At 38.9% G+C, this 18,664-nt stretch overlaps 1 protein-coding gene across 4 annotated transcripts in view; it reads right to left on the bottom strand.

Annotated features, from left to right (window-relative positions):
• Window positions 1-18,664, bottom strand: part of LOC144037523 (signal peptide, CUB and EGF-like domain-containing protein 3) — a 114,098-nt gene that overhangs the window by 77,510 nt on the left and 17,924 nt on the right. For all 4 annotated transcript variants that reach the window (XM_077549078.1, XM_077549070.1, XM_077549063.1 and 1 more), the window contains exons 2-3: window positions 9,112-9,234; window positions 1,381-1,506 (exon numbers count right to left, since the gene is read on the bottom strand). In XM_077549078.1, coding sequence (XP_077405204.1) covers window positions 1,381-1,506; window positions 9,112-9,234 — 249 coding nt within the window. The remainder of the gene's footprint in view (window positions 1-1,380; window positions 1,507-9,111; window positions 9,235-18,664) is intronic.

Genomic DNA, 18,664 nt, shown 5'->3' on the forward strand with positions numbered 1-18,664 from the left:
AGAACCGGCTCCAAGAGTTTCAATTCCTTGGCATCGTTTGTCGTTTTTGCTAACGATTCCCTTATCGGTTTTGCATGGGACGATGACGTCACCACGCACGCGAGTCGGGCGACGTTTCCGTGCGCGCCGAGCAACAAATATGGCGCCACGCTCAAAAGTTTGTTGACATCTTTCAAGAAAAGACAACAGGCCAACTTGCAATGATTGTAAATTGGATATTTCGTGTGAGGGAGGAAACACTACCACTATGCAAGAGCATTTGCACACGCAGCATACGATGACTGTCTGTCGTGTTTGGGAGCCCACCCAGCAGCAACGGTTGTTAATGTTAAATCCGTATCTCACTAAGGTGTTCAAGGTGCAAAGACGTACAGAACGAACCATGACTTAAAAGCAACACTTGCGAGTTTCACTGGCTGCGTCTGTTTTGACTCAGGCAGGGAGGATGAGTTTTTGAGTTCATCTTAGTGTTGGACATTATTGTCACAAAATTATCTGAGTTGTATTTTGTAAATTTCTACAGAATCTGATTTAAAAAATTTTTTTTAAATGTGTTTATTTAAAAAAAAAATTATCTTTTCTTTTTTTTCTGGGGACCCCATGGCACCCCATTGAGGAGTCCTCAAATGTGGACCTTAAAACTTCACTGTTGGCTTTGTCTGGCCATGTTACTTTTAAACATGTCTCTTGTTTACAGATACAATTAAGACTTAAAAAGTGGATGCTAATCTATGTTTATTAATCTTTTTTCGAAAAAAAGAATCGCTGAAGAATTGAATCGTTACGCAGAATCGGAATCGTAAAAATCGTATAAATTCCCCATCCCTACTGAGAAGAGTTGAGAGTATTGTGTAATCCTGTAGGGTTAATTTAACTCTGCTTAGAGAGTTAAAAATGTACTCCTTCCTAGTGTGAAATATTTTCATTATTAACTGATTTACCTCAATCAACTCTGAGGGAGTTTTCATTTTTATTTTTTTCCCCTTCTTTTTTTGGCACTGTTGAGCTGTTAACCAAGATGGCATTTAGCATTAGCTAAAGTAATAACACAACCACCGGTCACCAGATTGACTAGCGATTAAATTTGTTATTAATAGGTCGTGTTGTTGAGAATTTATTATAGCGTCACCTTAGACTTGAATGAAACTTCAAGATTATGACTTGAGACTTACTTGTGACTTGCATATATCGTATGTAACCTACTCGCACCTCTAATCAATATATAACAAAGTTTTCTCATGTAACTATGAAAGAAAATGAGTTTAGTGAAAAGGCGGAGAAAATATCTCAAACATAAACACACACGCACACTCATAAACCCTTGCTCACACACCACACACACACTCAAATCACACACTCTCACTCAAATCACACACTCACCTAGACAATTGTGGCCATCATGTGCCAAGCGGAAGCCATCATAGCATGTGCACCTGTAATTTCCCGGAATGTTGATGCACTCATGGACACAGCCACCATTGTATTCGGTCGCACACTCGTCCACATCTGCAAAAATCAACAACAACAAATGAAGGCATTAGAGCAGACACCTTGATTGTGCAAACCTGTCATGTTCCAATTAATAACTGGGTGAGTTTGATAGGAGGTGTGGTGGCTTGAGAATCATGTCTGCTAAATATTACTATCTCTACCAAGGCAGTATTTTAAAGTATTGAATTTTAAACAGGGTTAGCTTCTTTTCCCCGTCTTGAGTCGCCGCGCCCAGGTCACACTGCGCCTAACCCCGTTGAGCTAATCGGAATGGAGACTCACGTTGCCTTTTTGGGCTGTGCCTGGCGGGGTTTGAAATGGGTGACCCGACCGGGGGGCATAAAACCCCAGAGAACTTAGCTTCCAAGGGTTCAATAGATTGAAATTCAATCACATTCAATAGAGCTCAGCCAAAACATCTATAAACACAACAATGACATTGTAAAACAGTCCATTTAAAGCATATTTCATGAGAAAATAGTAGAGATGGGACGTAACAGCCAACTTGACAGACGTCAGCTCAGCAACACGTCGCCTTGAACTCAAGTTCAATCGATAATTAAGGATGCCGAAAAAAAATCGACCTAATTGCGCTGACATTGTATTATATTGTGCCTGTTGCCACCATTTAGTGGAAGCTCCAGCGCCACTCATGCTAATGTGGCTATCGCTGCTAATGCTAATGCGGCTAGCGACGCTAAGCAAGTCCGTGGGCCGTTTGATTACTTTTCAAAGGCGTAAATGACGCACTTAGAGGGTGACAGCCTGACACACTTGCTTTTTCACTTTTTAACAAACCAGGCTTACTCAAATGTGCTGATTTAGCCGGCAAAATCGCTACTGTGGTTCTGACGTCACCTCGTCTGCTATGCTGCATTCGAGGAAGGTGGGAAGCCTGACCTTTAGGACTTCTTAGCAGGAAGTATGCACGGGAACGCACAGAAATCCGAGTTGCGAAGTTAGAAAAAAAAAGGACCCCCGTCTTTAGCGATTGGTTTAAATCTGACGTCACTCGACAATGGCGAATTCCGGAGAGACAAAGACCGTAAATGGCAAAACATAATTTACACAGTTATAAACATATTCAACTATGTATTCATTTAAACATTAATTTAGTTATTCCAAAAAAAGTAACTTAACGTAACCCAACGTGATTTCGACTGACTGTGTTAACCAGAACCCGCAATGTTTTGGAATCAACCATCTTTGCAGTTTCCATTCGCTTTGAACGCTTTGAGGTCGGAGCTGGGACAATCCAAACTGGATATATCCAAATTCCCACTTTCCTCGAATGTAGCAATAGTCCAAAATCTATAGGGAGAATTTCTAGTGAGGAAAGTGTACTGCGAAGTACAATTAAGTTAAAAAAATATATATGAAAACCAGTTGGTCGTTTATTATTAAGTAAAATTTTCAATAGCTGCAACCCTAAAACTATTCAGTAAGAGGAAAGATCTCAGCTGCAGTTGAAAAATGAGCCTGTAACAAAAGTGACTCTCCTGTTTATGTTTACACATTTTTACTTTAGAGCTAGATCGTTAGTTTTCTTGCTTTCTGCTCAATAAAAAGAAAACATTTTGAAAAACGGAAAATTTATATTAGGCATTATTTTGTATGACAAATTTAGCAAAAGTCTTGTCTCGTTCATGTTGATTCAACTTCGTGAGACATCTCGTGGGATTTCTGTCTCGTCCCATCCCTAATAAAGTGTTTTACGTTCATGTTTAGTTGAAATCTTTCCAACTGTGTAGCATAGATAAATGACAACGATACATATAACTTGACTAGGGATGGTTGAGTACCGATACACGCCTTGTTTCGTACTCGCGACAGTAGTTGATTGCCCTTTTGTGGCTGTTTTATGATCAGGAACTAGAAATTTGAATCGAAAATTGCCATTGATTTCATGCGATTTGAATGAAAAATGTGTTACTGGGATATATAGGTCTTCCTCCCTGTTTCTTTTCTTCTTCTTTTTTTAATGTATCAAAAGTACTAGTGGAATCGGTGACTACTCAAGAGTTGAGTACTCATACTGTTACAGTATATACAGTCTGAAAAAAAGTGGGATTGAACAAACTTAAACTCGGCATTTCATTTTACCACTTAAACCACGTCTTCATGTATATATATATATATATATACTGTATATATATATATATATATATATATATATATATGTATGTATACACATATATATATATATATATATATATATATATGTATGTATATATGTATACACATATATACATATATACATATATTGTACATTTACATATATATATATTTTAGGGGTGTTAGAAAAATCTATTTGGCAATATATCGCAATATTACAGTGCAAAATTCTCAAATCAATTTTTAAACATTACTTTTTTATGGGAATATTCAACAAAACGTCTTACTTAGGGTTAGGATTCACACATTAAGCCTTAATATTTTATTTCAGTGCTGTTCAAACATGAAACAGACTACAACCAGTTTGTTAAATGCAGTGGCTCAGTTACAAGCATGAATTTTCAGATAAATAAATAAATTTTCATACAAATCTTACAGTGTACATGTACAAGTTTACTGATTAATATTTTCTAAATTTGAGTTTTAAAAAAATCGCAATAATCAACTTATAGATTTGTATGGGGATTAATCGGCATCGAATCGAATTGTGACCTATGAATCGTGATACGAATCGAATCGCCAGATACTAGGCAAGTCACACCCCTTATATATATATATATATATATATATATATATATATATATATATATATATATATATATATATATATATATTTCTGTGTGCAGCTTTTGCCAGAGAGGAATTTTCTGTGCGTTGTCAATGGTAATATTAAGGTTACAAAGGTTAAAACAGTGCATACGAAATAACCATTAACTCCACAAAGTAAGTTCACAAGTGCAGAGAAATGTGTCCCATAAAGACGGCGCGGAGGCTGACATTTACAGAAAGATGGCAGATTGGTTTGACAGTGGGAGTGAGGCTGTCTGTAATGGTTATGATGATGGCCGCAGGGCCCCACTGAGAAGACCGGGACACGATGGATTGCGAACACTGTGCACATCCACTCAGCACTCGCTGGCCCATTTAGGCCCTATGATCCTGGTCGTTCAGCTTCTCTTTGAGGCTGCCGCTCTCAAGGCTTAATTAGACTTGACAGCGGCGGGATGGGACCAAGACAAAGGAACACTCTCTGCTCCCCACGTCTCTTCTTCCCACACATCAGCGCCGTTTTCCAAGCTCAGCACAATCCCGCTCCGCTTTTGACTTGGAACACGTACACGTTCAACAGATTCTCCTCCATCAGCTTTGGTCAGTATTCTAAACTTGCTGTGACAACATGAAGACGTGGTTCACAATCATACACACTCCCCTCCAAATGGGTTTTATTTTTGGTTGTAAATTGAGTTGACGTCCCAAGATTACCATGAGACAACAGATTAACATTTCAACTTGTATTTCCAGGTATGCTCATCTAGAAATGATACACAAGTTGAACCCACCCATTTTTCATGTGAGCAAAAACATTGGAACTTGTGTCTGACAGGTGTGTTTTGTTGCCCAAGTGGGTTCTGTTATGTTCAAACAGTAAATAATGCTGAATAATTTGGGTTTTGTTGAAAGGCGTAACCAACATGAAAATCAGAGAGCCGTTGATGTCATGTGACAACAAAAAACTGCAAAAAATGCGGTCCAACAATCTAAAATATCCTGAAGAATAAACCATGAAGATGGTTGGGCCTCGTTCATCATACATACGCATACGCACTTGAATTTGGAAGGATTCTTCAAACATCTACAACCTACTCAGACCTTGAATACACACAAACCTTTCCTTTTTGCCCAAGATGCACAGTATATTGAAACTGCTATCATTTATGAAAATCTATAATAATAAAGCTAACACTAATATTTTAAATCAGCCTATTTGCTAACGAGGTAACCGTGAAGGACATTTCTCGCTCACTTTCAGCCTCATGCCCTTCAAGCGCACGTAATGCCCGTATAGAAATGAATCCGCTGCTGTGTGAGTGTCTGCAATTTTCACTCAATGAGCAGATTGGGCGAAAACGCTTTGATCGCACACTTGAGAAAGCCATCGAACTGCTCGCATTTCCTGGTTAATCTTCAAAGTTCTTGTGTTGATCAAGCGCACATGCACACTACAAGGCAACATTTCCTGACATTTACAATTGACAAAAATCAAAGGCATACACACAAGCAGGCTTACCTGTGACCTAACTGACCGGTATAGAATTCTGTCACTGGTTCCAGCACTACTTTCATGTATTCTTTCAACTATGCCTAAATCTATGACTAATGTCTCTTAGCTGTGCTATATTTATTCCTTACTACTACAACGACCTGTACAGTGTTTGTTCATTCTTGGCTTTTTATTATTTTTTTCCTATGCTTGTTTTGTGTTTAACTTCGGAATAATCTAAAAAATGCTTGACCATCATTGCGTAATCATCACATTCCGATGATATGAACCTTTTGAAAATAGGATAAAGATGAAGAAAGTTATAGACACTTTGAGCCCATCTCGTGTGTCTTATAAACCTTTAGCATTGGCTGAGATTCCATCAAACGGACGCCTTTTCATAGGGTAGTAGGGACGGAGCTCATGCAAGAAAAGTCCTGCTCTTGATCCCTAACATGCAAGTTAACACAGTGGATTCAAAGTCAAGGCTTGGATTTGCATGGTTTCTCCTTTCTCTTGATTGATGTAACACCGAACACACGATGACGGGTGTAAGAACCACATAAACATTTTTAACCGCAAATTTAAAGAAAGTTGTGACAAACTGATGGGGTTGTCCTCCTACATGACCCAAAACAGAAAGAAGGTCATCAGGAACCAGAAATGGAATATTTTAGGCTGGCCAAGTCAATCTCCAGATTGAATGCAATTGACCTGTAAAGAGGAGAAGGTGGCACCCTTCCACCTCCACCCTTACACCTCAAATTAATTACTATAAATGACTAAATATTTGAGTGGTTAATTTGAAATATAACAGGCCAGTGCTGTAAAGGTGAAATTGAGGAGGGCTTTTCAATTTTCAGCCTGACAGTGACTCAAAGCATGCAGCTATTGTCCCATATAGATAACGTTAAGGAATCATCCAGCCAGGGGCCTGAAAATAAATCTATTTACAAATCGTTCATATCCACTGTGCACAGACCAAGCACAACATTGTGATTACTTGCACAATATACGGTTATGATATCCAATGCAAATACTGCTCAATTCAATATGGTATGAATCAGTTTGAGAAGGTGATGCAATGTGTTCCATGCTGTCATTTTAGTCACGTAAATATTGGAGGTAGCCAAAATGTGACAATGTACAAGTAGAATATATTCTCACAGTGTCAATCAGAACTGAGCATATCTACTATTTTAAAGGCAGAATGTGATGATGCAGCTCTCATATTTTATTATAAAAGTGGTCAGAGTGTGTTGCTTGTAGTTGAATCTTGTCACTTATAATAAGAAACTGAACCCACTACTTGCTTTGCAAAAATATCAATATTTTAGAACCGTCTGCGAACCCTAATCCTCTGATTGATGAAGACTGAACACTGCAAATATTTTACCAAAGCTTCACAAATCAACTCCAATGGCCAACAGGCAAAAGGCCATGGCCGTCACTCAGTCAGCAATAAAAAAGAAAACATTGTGATTATGGCTTTGTAATAACACAAATACAATTTTTGGAATATCCTGATCCAGAGTGTTTGAATTTGGGAGGGAGGAAAGTCTTCAAACCCCCTGCTGGAAATAACCCTGACTGCTTGGCTGTGCCTCTGACTGCTATTTCAGCCGCAGTCTTAATTCTGTCCAGCATGTGTATAGGAAATTTACTGCTTCATTTCATCTTGTCATAAAGGAGCACTCGGCAACTGGCTTTTCTCATCCCCCGTCCACTTCTCACGCCTCGTTTCTCTTTTGCTCTCATGGCAAATACTGAGTGCAGCAGAAGCTCTTATCAAACCAAGTGTAAAAGTTTTGCGAGCAACCAGGCAAATTAACATTACATAAGTGGTGTAGTCCAGGGTATACGCGGGTATACGGCGTATACCCACTTCTTTTTCAGTCAGTTTTGCGTCTACCCACTTCTAATTCTCCTGGATGTGCAGTTTTTGCGCACCATTCAGCCATGACCCACCCTCCACTGCCTTTAACTAGCTGGCCTTCACTCGCTGTCTTTTTGGTTAATTAAAGGCATGAGGACTGATGCACCAATCAGAGAACGAGTAGGGCGGGTCATGCCGAGAACTTTATTGCTGACGCTTGGGTGCCAATGCCACTCCAGTTGATTGACAGGTCGCTCCGTCCCCTGCGCAATGATCGGAAATGTGAGCGAGGCAGAAATGAATAAACGACTTTCCAGTGAGTGACGGCATGCAGGCTATCCGAACATACTGTACATACAATTAAAACATCATTTACAGGTACGTTTTAAAGTTGTTTCCAAATAAATCATTATTTTAAACTACTGGCAACGTGGCAATATCACTGTACAGAGGAGGATTTTGCCGCCAGTACATTGTAGTTAAACTGTGCGTTTCGGTTAGGCTAATGTTATGAAATGTAACGTTAACCTAACGTTAGCAACTTAGCCCTAAACTAGCAAGATTAGGATAGTGTAGGGCAGTGGTTCTCAACCATTTTTCAGTGATGTATCCCCTGCGAAATATTCTTTCAGCCTAGTACCCCCCAGCGCAACGCATTTTGGATGGACAAAACAAAAACAAAAACAAAAACAGTGCTGTGCCATCTTGTGTCTGGTTTTAATTTGGGAACTGGTTTTAACTTTGACCACTATGTATCTGCCCCCCCAAAAAGCAAAGAAGTAATTATCTTAATGGTAAATAAATAATTGTGCAATAATTATCAACATAACATGTCCTCATGGTTTTCAAAACAAATAATTCAGTTAACTTTCAACAAAGGCAGAAACTGAAAAAAAGAAAAAAAATCCGGATGGTTTCTTACATGTATGCTACTTTTAAAATATATTTTAAAGTCCCACGTATTCCGATTTGAGAACCACTGATGTAGAGAACCCGCGTAATTGTTTCAGTAAGTGCATAATTAACCCAGTTTGCAAAGACTGTTATGCCAGACTGCAATATCAGATGAATGAAACTGTAATAAAGGCCCAGAACAGATATTATCTCAGTGTCTATGAAGCTTTAACCACCCCCCCTCCCCCCTCTCCTTATTTTTAGCTGTAAATAACGTTAACCAAGTTATTGTATACTGTATACAATAACTTAACGTATTATTAGCCCTAACTAACTTATATGATGTGGTTTAATTTTTTAGTAGATAACATATTTTTCATGTTTACCTTACAATAAAATACATTTTGCATTACAAACTGCTCCTAATTCATTCATGATCAGTTTATTATTGTTCATAATTACAAATGTGCATAATTACAAATGTGGGTTTCTAAAACAGGGTGTCTTTCCCACTTCTGGAGGGCCCACTACACCACTGCATGTCTTTTTCAGTAAAAATGTTCTCCACGGTCCCGAATTGAAACAGAGAATGTTGCATGTGTAAAAATGATCATATTCATTCAGAATCCTTTACCTTCACAATGTTTGCCATCTCCTTTATAGCCCGACTTGCAGATACACTTGTAGGATTTCAGAGTGTTCTGGCAGATGGCATCGATGCTGCAATTGTCAAGTGCCTCTGCACACTCGTCCACATCTAGAAAGGAAAAAAGAGGTTGTTAAGTGGATCCCTCCACAGAAAAGAAAATTCATCTGTACCTCAATTGACTTTGACTCGTAAAACACAGAGTAAACCAAAGAGCATAACTAAATGGGCATAGCTTCAATGTGCATTTATTGATGGGACTACACATTCATTTTCAATGACATTACATTTACATCCTTTTCAAAATCTTGGATAACACAGAAAGCTTGACTGTGAACAGCTTTATTTCAAGTGAGTCTTTCTGTCTTTCTCCAGTAAGTAAAAAAGTCTACACACTCCTGTTCAAATGCCAATTTTTGTGATATAAATAAATGAGAGAAACTGAGTTTCTCTTTAGGGAACAATCTTCATGCATGAGCCTCATGCTGGCTACACAACCAGTGATTGGTCAATTATGTCTGACTGATCCTTCATTGGTCGGTGGTAAGCTAATCGGTTACATGGAGCAGAAATTGCTGATTTTAGGGCCAACTGTTGAATAAAAAGAACAAGGATCATTGGACCCAAAAATATCTTTGCAAAATATTGAAATAGTTAAAGTGTAAAATTCATAATTACATTTAATTTGTGACTATAACAACAAAGTTATTGTTTAATTCAGCAAACAACATAAACACCGGTCAAAAAATATAAAAGTCATCCGGGCTAGCTGCTGTCAACTGCTGCTAGTTTCAAAGCTAATGTAGTACAAATGCTGTCAGTGGGATGTGGTACTAAAAATTCATGAGTTTACACAGCAATCACAGTTCAATGAGCCAGCAATTAACATGTGCGTGTGTAGGCATTTAGCATGCATGGTAAAATCCATTCACTTTTGCTGTTTTATGTTTAGATCTTTTAAGACTTTAAAGACTGGACCAAAGACCACAATCAACCACAAGCCATCAGCAAATAAAAATACACTCACCAAAACGCAAATATCAGTTGGACTTTAAAGAGCTGAATATCTAATTAGACGCCCGCCGTCACTGAAATGACCATTAAAAAGAAACTAAACCTAGCTGTTTTTAAAGCAAGACTAAATTGTACATGCCAGCTCTAATAAAAACTGATTAATATTATGCTCATGGAACAAGAATTAAATGAAATAATTCATCAACGTCAGTACGGCGACATGTTAAGGCGAAATCATTTTTAGCTTCAGACTGGAAATGTCGTTGCAACACAAGAAGCGCCTTGCCAGCTAAAACTGGCATTGGCCAATTACTGGGTTGACGGTTTATCATTAAAAAGTCAATGTATCAATAACTGCTAATGCTGGTTGACACCAGTAAGGGTGAAGGGACTTATAAACAGGGCACAATGATTGGCTGCTTGCAGAGTTGAGTAAACGAGCCACCATTTTAAAAATAGCACTAAGGAACTTTTCAAATTTAATAAAATATTTTCATAACTCTTCTGATGAAACATCAACTTAAAACTAGTTGAATGGTAGCTTTGAAGGGATCTGAATCATTTTTACTGGCACTTTGAGGAAGATGGTAGGAACACTGCCACAGAAGTGCTTTATGGCATTCATCACTTCCCCCTTTCCCCATTCGTTACAAAGACTGAAGTCAATTTGAATGTCGACACACGATTACTGCTTCCCTGGCAGAAGCTGCAAAACAACTGTAAAGGTTTGTCTGTGGAGACAAAAAAGAAAAAAGGAAGCTACCCGGATAAAAGGACAGTCAAGGATCAACATTGGCCTGAATTTCACTCGCTTGCGTGAGCTAAAAAAACGACGCAATGCGCTTGTCCTCATAGGAAATGTGGTCTTCCTTCAGACATAACAATACCGCTTTAACACCACTATAATCAACGTAAACTGAAAGTTCCTTAGTGTTGCTTTAAAGTTAATTGACCCCATTAACATATTTTTCTTCCTTCTCAGTAATGAAAGAGACAAGGTGTGAGCAGTTACATACAAACCCTAGATAGCTCATGTGCGCTGTGAGTCAATGTAAAGTAATGTCATCACAGGGCGGCCATCTTGGGACAGGGCTGCTTAATCACTCATAACATTACAGTCAATGGAGCATGGACTGTATATTGTTCAACTCGCGTAAAATCTCTAACGATTTTCATTTTTATTGTTATATATGACAGATGACACAACCTACTGTGCCGGGTTGAAAAAAAAAAGATCTGCAATTTATTTATTTTACTATTTATAGCCATGTGAATGAGGTTTGTAAATCCGTCAATTATATAAGTATTTCAATGGTCGACTCCACCTTATCACTGACTACTGGGGGCGGCGTCCCTCAGTGGTAGAGTGATTGTCTCCCAACCCAGAGGTTGTGGGTTCGATCCCATGCTATTGTGACCACGTCGAAGTATCCTTAAATTGCTCCTGATGCTGCGTCATCAGTAGGTGAATGAGTCGTCAAATATAAAGCACTTTGAGGGCCTTATAAGGTGGAACGGCGCTATATAAATGAAGTACCAGTGCAGTCCCCTGTCCTACGATGGTCAACCAGTGATGACGCTGCCGACTCCACCTTGATCCATCTATGCTACGCACCTTCAAGGAGGAGGCAGGGAGGAAGATGAAATAGACACTGTGCAAACACAGATGCCTTTTTGCTGATGTGCATTGTTCTAAAAAAAATAATAAGAAGAATTTTAAAAAAAATTAATAAACGGTCCCGGTAGGTACTAGTTAGCCCCAAGGACAACATGAGTAGCACATGGGGCTGGTCTAAAAATAGTTCACCAGGGATGGGACATACTAAGGAGAATTAAAACAGAAGAATAATGTACACATGTATTTATTTATTTAAACTAAACATGGTACTTTTCTTCCATACCAAATTATCAATATTTCGTTTGAAAATTAAACTGGTAACTGCCCCCCCCCCCCCCCCCCCCAAAAAAAGCAAGTAAATGTGATGTTTTCAATGTATTTCACCGATCAATATGTTGTAAATTTAGGTAAACAGCATCTGACATAAAAAGATATGTACATTTAAAATACAACAAGGTTTTCGTGCCTTTAATTGAAGTGTTCCATTTGAAGTTTTAATTGAAGCATCCTGAATAATTAGGGTGAGAATGTGAAACGGATTCAAGCAGATGCATGGTCAGGTCTGCCTTTACGGAACCCCTAATCCAGCCAAATCCTGGCTAACTAGCCCAGGTGTTCAGGATTACCCCTCTGCACATAGGGGAAGGGCAGTTTAATAAGGTTTACATAGCTTCCAATATCCACTCTTATCATAAGCCCTCTGCAGGAGCCGGCTGATCCCACTGGGAAATGACCTGCAACATAAACCCTCACGTTTAGCACATTGCCTATTCCTGGAGGACACAAGGTCTGCTGTGGTGATGAGCGCAGTAACAATGCACAATGCTTGCACGATCGTAATCATAATCTCGTGCAACTCCGTGAAGCATTTGCTTGCAACTGTAATGGGAACAAGTTTGTCCCATGAATGTTTATTAAAGTTGGTTTTACTTCAGCAAGAACATCAAGCTCCAAGGTCAGAATGTATCAGGAGACCAACGTCTTCAGGCTCTCTGCTACATCTTGCTGCCGGACAAAAGATTTATTTCCGGAGAGATTAATCACCTGATTATTGAGCAGATGGAATGATTGACTGTTAGGTTAGAAAATATTGTAACAATGTACAGCGTTGAAGTTGGTGATGCATTCCAGTCCTCAATATTTTATTGTCTGAAAAGTATTTGAGAGTATGATGCAAAATGGAATTCAGTATGCAATCGGTGTGGTCGTGGGATCCGCCTGCCAAGTTTCCTTCTGGCCATGTAGCAATGCAGAAGCTCCCCCAGTTGCTGTATTGATTTATATTATGTGAGAACAATAAGACATCTCCTGTGGTGTAGCTTTGGTCTTTAGTCTGCCTTCCCAGAAAAAAAGAACCCACAAGAGGAAGTGTTGTTTTTAATGTGGAATGTATTCATTACTGTAATTGTCATGTTTGTTGGCGCCAGTGAATCATTTTAATGCTCCTGGTTTTGCACTGTGAAGCAAGGTCAAACAGTTCAACTGGTTTCTGGGCAGCTCTGTAACAGTAATCGAGGTTAAAGTCCATCCTTAGCCTTTTTGTTGCATTTCATGTGTCTCTATTACTATCAAATATAATCAGAATAATCAGCTCAAAAACATATTTTTCTTTTTTAATCAAATTGTGGGCTGTCCATATTTTTTAGCAAGCATCCCTGCCTGTGTTCATTATGACAGAAACACACAAGAATCCTGCTTATCTTGTTATTAATGTTCCCACTGGATGAACAAATTGACTTTATCCTTCCAAGTTTGCTGCTATGCGGCCCTTTGGCTTGTACTCAAACATTTAAGAAGTGAAAACAGAAGAAAGTTGATTTAATCTGGTTGTGACAGTCTTCCACATTCTATGCAGCGTCTCGGTCTGCAGGCACATTTTGGCAGTTATGTAAACAAAAATGGCTATATTTGGTGAAACCACCCACAACGGTTGAATATGTAACTTATGTGCCAGTCATCAAAAACAAAATCCCCTCTAATTTTTAATTACAGCTACATCATTTTTCAAAATCTGTCACCAAAGGAAATGCCAACCACCAACCAAAACACTAAACATTTTTTAGCAGTGACATGAAAATGACCAAAATGAGCAGGGTGGGAAGCCAAGCAAACATGCGACTACCCTGTTGCCTTTGGTGTTAGCTGCACAAATGGAAAGAAACACAGTCGCACGAACTTCGATCTCATCGTTTGACAAGTTATTGTTAGCAAGTATGTACCCATGAACGAAAAAGAATTCCATTGGACAACAAAAGTTGTATATGCTCCAAATTGTTTTGGCAAGGAAATAACATGTCAGAGTCAATACATCCTTTGGTGGAGTCTGAGAAAAAATGCAGCATGCTCAGTAATGCCGCTCTGGTAATTGACTCATGCCCAAGATTAAAAGAGTGAGTTTCTTTCATTCTTTTGTGTTGAGGAATCATACTTGTTGGGAACAAGTTAGGCCAGCAGAGGATGAAGCCAATGCATTGGGACAAGGACTAATAAACAAAGTCAAAACACACACACACACACACACACACACACAAAGCACCAAAGAAGAAAGGGATGTTGGGGGGAAAACCCAATCATAATTGGTCAAAATAGTTTTCACCAGAGGACGTATCATTTTCCATGAGGATGCCATCTCCTTTTTTCGGCACATTGAAGCACATTTTAAGATATATTAGCTTTAGTTTGAAGGAACTGGGTGTGACATAAAACGTCAGTTGTCAATGATGCCAATTAATTGATAAATTCACAATGCTCAAAAAATTTAACTGACTGCCACCTAATGAAAGGTTTATACAACATGCATCCAAAATGGAACAGCATTGTTAATAAACAAAATCTTCTTCTTCTTTTTTTGTAATAATTAGAATACCAGTATGCACAATCGTGATATTTAAAATGGTGAAAATATAACTATGACCATTATCCATTAATTTCCAAACATGCTAAAACTGAAAAATAGTCAAGTACATTTTGTATTTATGAACATAAAAAAAAATGTTTTAGTAGTTGAATATTTTGCTTGGTTCATTTCTGAATTCTCAGGAAAGCCAGCAAAAATGTGGCTTTAATGGATGGATTCAGTGTGAAATTCACCACTCTTTTTCAAAACAGAAAAACACTGAAAGCACGAAAGCACTTCATGACGCAAAATGGTGGCCTCTCGTACTTATGACAAGTGGTGTCATCAAACAAAACGTTGGTATTTCCGCATCATATGGGGAAAAAGACACTGGCTGATGACTTGACTGTGATGCAAAATTTGTGAAAACTGTCAAATGATGATTGCTAGAAACTTCCTTTCAACAAACAAAACATCAGTACGTGTTATACTTGGTACACAAATAATTGCATACAGTACTCCTGACTCAAGAAAGGTACGGAAGACTGGAAGCCAAACATGACATAGTATGGAAATAAGCGAAAGCTTTTTTTCTTTAGTATATGAAAGTTTTCATGTTCAGATGAGGACGGACCTCCATGAACGTGATGTAATGGGCAACTCTGATCCAAAGGCTTACGACAAATTTTGAATGACTTTGGAATGTAGACTCTGTCAAGAAGACACACATACAATGGATATACTAGTAAGAAGTCATCACACACCTCTTCAAAAGCAAGGTTTTTGTGATCTTCAAGTTTCGGCATCTCAAACTTAAACAGAGTGATAAAGAGATGGTGGTATAACATGAGTGTCTAGATTGTGAGAAAGGATGACGCATTTACAGAGTGAGTGAAAAACACCATGTAAATAAAAGCCACTGATGGTTCAACTCGAGCCATGCAATGAGTCAGCATTGCTCATGGCCTGTTTCTGAGCAGTATATCTGCCTTTCTCCTTCTTGTTTAGGTTGGTTTATAGTTTGAGGCGTCACAAAAGCTACACATATTAGAGTCAAAGTCCATGTTCTGCACAGACGTTCAGCTTGGCTTGGTTTCTTTTTGCAGTTGTTTTTCTCCACTTTTGGTGGGTCCAGTACTTATATTGTCACAATTTAAACACAATAGTATAATCTGAGGATCTTGAATGATAAGTCAAAATGCTCTAAGGCCCCGTCCAGACGGAAGCAAAGCCGGCTTTGTTCCTCAAACAAATCTCGTACACACAGAAGTATTTCAAGACTTGCGTGTGTCCAAAAGAAGACGCTGAGGACGTTTAATGGCTGTAATGTATATATATATATAAGTCTGGAGTTAACGGAAAGCGTAGAAGAAGAATCAGCGAAGAAGACGGACACTTTTTTTTTTTTACTTTAATGCAATCTATAGAACAAACATGGCTTTGCATGTATCAAAACAACATGAAAAAGACAAACACAGGAGAAGTGACAATGGTGGGTGATTCAAGTACGACACCGCTTGTTGAACGTGGGAATAAAGAAGCAAAATATTTTGCAGTTAAAGCATAAGCAAGCTAAGGAGGCTGCGCGAAACGACTACGAGACGGCTATCCGCCATTCTTGTTGACAGAATGACAGTTTGCACGCAGTCCCGCGACAATTGGCGCATACGTTATCAATGTGCGACGATGCGTCGTCATCGAGCTGCGACCATTACGTCATCGCTGGAGGAGTATCCTGCATATGGTGTCCAGACGGACGCGTACGGGCCGCGTTTTGAAATCTTTCTACTCTGGAGCCCAGTTTCAAAAGTGATCGGTTTCAAGCTCCGAAACCGCGCCGTCATGGGGACCAACGGCCTAAACAGTAAAAAACTTTTGAGGATACATTGAAACTGGCTTTTGTGTGGGCGTGGCCCAAAACTGTTGGCAATATGGGGAACTCAGCTTTGTAAATGCCTGGCGGTCAATGAGTAAGATGGGAGTCAGCACACACCTGCCACCACTTGTGCCTCTGATTAATCCCAAATAAGGTTCAGTTGTTCGAGTTTCAGACTTTTGGGGGGATCAACTTTTTTTTCTGTATAAACAGTTGTTTTACGAATTATTTTGACAATTTAGTGCATGTTTGTTGAAAGCTTGAATTTATTTAGCATAGAAGTGGCATAGATCGTAGTTTTCACTACTGCTATCAATCACAGCCAGTCAACGCTCAGAGGCGGAACAGACAAAACAGTGTTGTGGGTTTTGTCATTGTTGTGACTCTTAAAAAACAGATGCACGTGCATGGACTTGAGCAATTTTAAACAAAATGGTACATTGGGATGTATTTTAAATTTTATTTCAAATTGAGTGAACAGGTCTGAAAAAGTCTTGAATTTAACTTGCCTTAAACTATAGAAATGCTGAATTCCCTCCATCTTGACTAAGGGCACACACACACTGGGGCAATCAGGCTTCAGTACGGTACGGAAGAAATTGCCGTAATGTGAGTGCACTCTAAGATCCCAGTTTCAGTTCCTGTTCATGATGCTGCCACCAACCTTGCATGCAATAGTATGCAGTTTTTTTGGTGATGAGCCAAACATACCTTTTGGAATTATGGCCAAAAGGTTCAGCGTTGGTTTTATCTGACCATTCCACATTTTCCTTCATATGCTTTGGAGTTTTTTATATGATCCTTTGAAACCGAGGTTGTGGTTTATTTTAGGTGTATTAAATGGTGGCAGGTGTGCGTTTACTCCCATTTCACGAGTTTCATTGTGATAGATGGTTATTTCTGAATGAAGCCACATTCTGGTTATAAGAGGGTGTGCACACTTGTGCAGAAGTCATTATCTGCTTATTTTTAGTTCCTCCCACAGAAAGTAAAAAAAAAAAGAATCAAAATGAATTGACTTGTAGAGGTAATAGGTCACATCCATATTGGAAAAAGTTTTGAAATAGTTAACCCCTTACCATTCGTGTCATTTTTGCTGAAAAAGGTGCACCCAAAGTAAACTTGAACCATTTGGACTCATCATAATTTTGGTCTCTTTTTAAAGATAACACTTTGTTTTTTTTTCTCCCCAACAGTCTGTTAAATCTGTTTCATCGTGGTCTCATTTTATCATATCACAAAAACCTGGCATTTGCACAGGGGGTGTGAAGACTTTTTATATTATGGTAGTTGGATTACATTACTAACTACATTTTTTAACATGCTATTTGTATCAGTACTTCAATCTATTTTTATAGTAAAGCTCCCAATCCCTGTTATTGCCACGTGCAAGTCTGAGCTTCCTGCTATGAGCTGTTCGCTACGAAGGTGAGACCTTGTCAGAGTTGCTTTTCTTCCCTGATTTATTAGAAGGCCTGGCATAAGAAGCGCATTTAGCAAGGCGAGCTAGAGGGGGTGTTAGCAGGAATAGGATGCGGAAGGGAGAGTGCGAGTGTGTGGGAGAATTGTAGGGCCTTAGGTGTGCAGTTCAAACATAGGGCCATGTTTACTTTGAGCACTGAGACCCAAACCTGCTACACCCAATACACAACCTAACCCTATCCCTCCCTGCCCAAAACCATCACCTTTCCTTCAGGTGCAAAATTAGACTTAAGCTGGGACACCCTTGGGTGTAGCTTGACTCATGAAATAAGGACCCGCCTGCACACAGACAGATTTGGGTGCCGTATTTTGGACACGAAAGTCCATTTCCATGAGCTTCTTGTAGCGGGGAAGTAAGGGTGGAGTTCAACTCCAAACAAGGTATTCTCAGGCTTGCCTTGATACACATAATTACTCAGGAACAGGAATTGTAATTATCCATCCCAGCACCACACTTACATGACGCTTAGAGTTGTAGTTAACCAGGATGTAGTTGCTGTCGAGATGATTATTTTAGGAAAACAGGAAAAAAAATTGACAGTTACTGCCTTTACTATCTTTTCTGCCAGTTGATATATTTATTTATAACCACGCCAAACTGTTTTTTAATAGTTTTGTAACAAACATCAGGGAAAAAGCTGATGAAAAAAAAATCTGAAAACTATTGGAATCAACAAGTAGAAAAGTAAACTAAATGCTATAGCTTAATCATTAA

Source organism: Vanacampus margaritifer, chromosome 1 (genome assembly GCF_051991255.1).
Source record: "Vanacampus margaritifer isolate UIUO_Vmar chromosome 1, RoL_Vmar_1.0, whole genome shotgun sequence".
NCBI lineage: Eukaryota > Metazoa > Chordata > Actinopteri > Syngnathiformes > Syngnathidae > Vanacampus > Vanacampus margaritifer.